This window comes from Neopelma chrysocephalum, unplaced genomic scaffold (genome assembly GCF_003984885.1).
Source record: "Neopelma chrysocephalum unplaced genomic scaffold, ASM398488v2 Primary Assembly neopelma1_95026, whole genome shotgun sequence".
Lineage (NCBI taxonomy): Eukaryota > Metazoa > Chordata > Aves > Passeriformes > Pipridae > Neopelma > Neopelma chrysocephalum.
This window is the reverse complement of record NW_020923728.1, coordinates 4,576-5,677: the sequence shown is the minus strand read 5'-3', so window position 1 is coordinate 5,677 and position 1,102 is coordinate 4,576. Positions and strand designations below refer to the sequence as shown.

The 1,102-nt window shown below is 59.2% G+C and overlaps 1 protein-coding gene across 1 annotated transcript in view; it reads left to right on the top strand.

The window, feature by feature from the left end:
- CPA1 (carboxypeptidase A1) overlaps nt 1-1,102 on the top strand; it is a 7,019-nt gene that overhangs the window by 2,714 nt on the left and 3,203 nt on the right. The window contains exons 3-4 of the mRNA XM_027707913.1: nt 270-404; nt 551-649. Of these exons, the coding sequence (XP_027563714.1) occupies nt 270-404; nt 551-649 (234 nt within the window). The remainder of the gene's footprint in view (nt 1-269; nt 405-550; nt 650-1,102) is intronic.

Here is a 1,102-nt window from a genome sequence, read left to right as displayed (position 1 = left end):
CCCAAAACTCATCCCAAAGCCTCTTTAGATCCCTCCTGGGAAGCTCCTTCCAGAGCGTTCCATGGACGAGCAACACCACAGGCTGCTCTTCCAGGGCAAGCCAACCTGTTCCAGCTCAGCTTCTCCTTTCCAGTCCCCACTCTGTGTCCCAAAACTCATCCCAAAGCCTCTTTAGATCCTTCCTGGGAGGTTCTGGGGAGGCTCAGGGTCTGAGCACCGGCACGGGGCAGGGCCCAGCTCCCTCCTGCAGCTCCGCTTCTCCCTCCCAGGTGGAATTCTGGCGTCACCCCTCCGGCCCCGGCCACCCCGCCGACCTCAGGGTGCCCTTCCCCAGCCTCGGGGTGGTCAAAGGCTTCCTGGAATCCCACAGTTTTTCCTACACCGTCATGATCGAGGACGTGCAGGTAACGGGGGAGCGGGAGGAGCTCCGGCAGCTCCGTCCCCGGAGAAGGGCCAAACACTTGCAAACCACAAGGATCTGGAATTAAAACCCAACCCCCAACTCCCTCCAGCCTACCTGATGTTGGGGTTTTTTTTTCCTCCCCGACAGGAGTTACTGGATGAGGAGAAGGAAGCCATGGCGAGGTCCAGGAGGGTGAAGAGAAGCTCCAGGATGTTCGATTTCGGTTCCTACCACACCCTGGACGAGGTGCTTTTCCCTGGACGGGCTCTGCCAGGCCTGGCTGGGCTCACACCCGGCCTGTGCCGCGGTTGCATCCGTGTGGTGATGCTCCTGGTGGCGGGGGAGACACCCCTGGGACAGGCCTGGGGCTGGAAGACGTTTCCAGCCTCATTTTGGAGGGTGTTGGGGGATCTCAAAGAGCTTTCCCAGGGAAGCACCAGGTTTTTTTCCAGAGAAGCACCAGGTCTTCAGGGAAGCTCTTAGTCTTCTCCAGGGAAGCATCAGGTTTCCAGGGAACCCCAGGTCTCCTCCAGGAAAGCACCAGGTCTTCTCCAGGGAAGCACTAGTTCTTCTCCAGGGAAGCACCAAGTCCACAGGGAAGCACCTGATCTTCTCCAGGGAAGCACTTGGTCTTCTCCAGGGAAGCATCAGGTTTCCAGGGAAGTCCCAGGTCTCCGAGGAAGCCTCAGGGCTTTTCCA